Source organism: Eumetopias jubatus, unplaced genomic scaffold (assembly GCF_037043125.1).
Source record: "Eumetopias jubatus isolate StellerSeaLion01/CBP00866 unplaced genomic scaffold, mEumJub1_p1.0 scaffold_1, whole genome shotgun sequence".
In the NCBI taxonomy this organism is placed as follows: Eukaryota; Metazoa; Chordata; class Mammalia; order Carnivora; family Otariidae; genus Eumetopias; species Eumetopias jubatus.
Genome location: NW_028274807.1, coordinates 136,408,684 through 136,409,970, shown reverse-complemented (window position 1 = coordinate 136,409,970; position 1,287 = coordinate 136,408,684). Strand labels below are relative to the sequence as shown.

Here is a 1,287-nt window from a genome sequence, read left to right as displayed (position 1 = left end):
AATTTCTTTTTAAATAATTCACCTTAATATTTCACCACATTTTTGCATCATAGTAAACCCTGGCTAATCCTTAAAATGTTAAAGGCAAGACATTACCATATTTGTTAATGAATACATTAAACCTTTACGTATAAATGCTTTAATATGCAGCCTATTAGATGTCTATCAGATGTGTGAAAAGTTTTTAAACATGAATCAAAGAGTAGTTTTAAGAACTTAGCTATGAATGGGTGAGATTACCCATTTAATATAGTCCCCAAAAGGAATAACAAAAGTATGTAAAATGAAAGTCCCTCAGAGTTTAAAATTCTGTTGCACAATCCTGTCTTCTACGTTCAAGAAGTTTGCGGTCATTTTCAGAATCCACTCCAGGAGCCAACTTCTTAATCTAGACATCAGGCAAACCATTCATGGTAAAAGATACACGAAGATAAACAACACTACATCCAAGAGGATGAAGAGCCAGAGATCCAACCAATAGGAATGCTTTGGAAACCGGTTGGCCCGGGATTGAGACCGCACTTCATGGTTCTGCTGCTGCCTCCCAGCTTCACCCGAGCCTACCCGCTCCCGGGGACCGTCCCGACCATCTTCCACAGCTGCATCCTCCTACATCTTGCACCAGTTGCCCCACCACAATCGGAACAGCCAGCAAACCCTCACGTCCTGTACTTCCGCGTTCACCTGACCCTAAACTCATATCTTTCCATTTCTTTGTGTCATCTTCAATTTCTTTCATCAGTGTTTTATAGTTTTTAGAGTACAGGTCTTTCACCTCCTTTGTCAGGTTTATTCCCAGGTATTTTATTGTTTTTGGTGTAATTGTAAATGAGATTGTTTTCTTAATATGTCTTTTTGCTGTTTCACTATTAGTGCAAAGAAATGCAATGGATTTCTGATACTCATTTTGTAGAAGTAAATGCTCTTGAATTCACTGCTTATGAGTCACACGTGTTTTAGTTTTGACCAGGGCCAGTTTTATGACTATGTAACTTGTGCATTTGCATTGAGTCTGTGTTTAGAAGGGTCCTATGCTTGGTTTAATGCTGTGCTGTTGCTGTTTTCAAATCTTAGCCAAGGCAAGTGGCCCCTGTTTTGTAAGATTTAAAAATTCCTTTGGTGGTCGGATACAACACACTGACACACAGGTGGATGAAAGGCAGAACTCTTTCTTACTGAAAATGAGAGAAGGCTGCCATGCAAGGCCATAAAGAAGGTTGCTCCTGGGACAGGGTAATAGCAAGCTGGAGTAGTTTAATGTAATAGTTTATGTAACAAGCTGTGAGG

General features: G+C 39.5%; 1 protein-coding gene across 1 annotated transcript; it reads right to left on the bottom strand.

Moving 5' to 3' along the window:
* Positions 1-239: 239 nt before the first annotated feature.
* Positions 240-615, bottom strand: LOC114205737 (allregulin). The gene is given in 1 exon segment (XM_028099277.2): positions 240-615. A coding segment is annotated over 1 exon segment (207 nt). The 3' UTR covers positions 240-408.
* Positions 616-1,287: the final 672 nt, after the last annotated feature.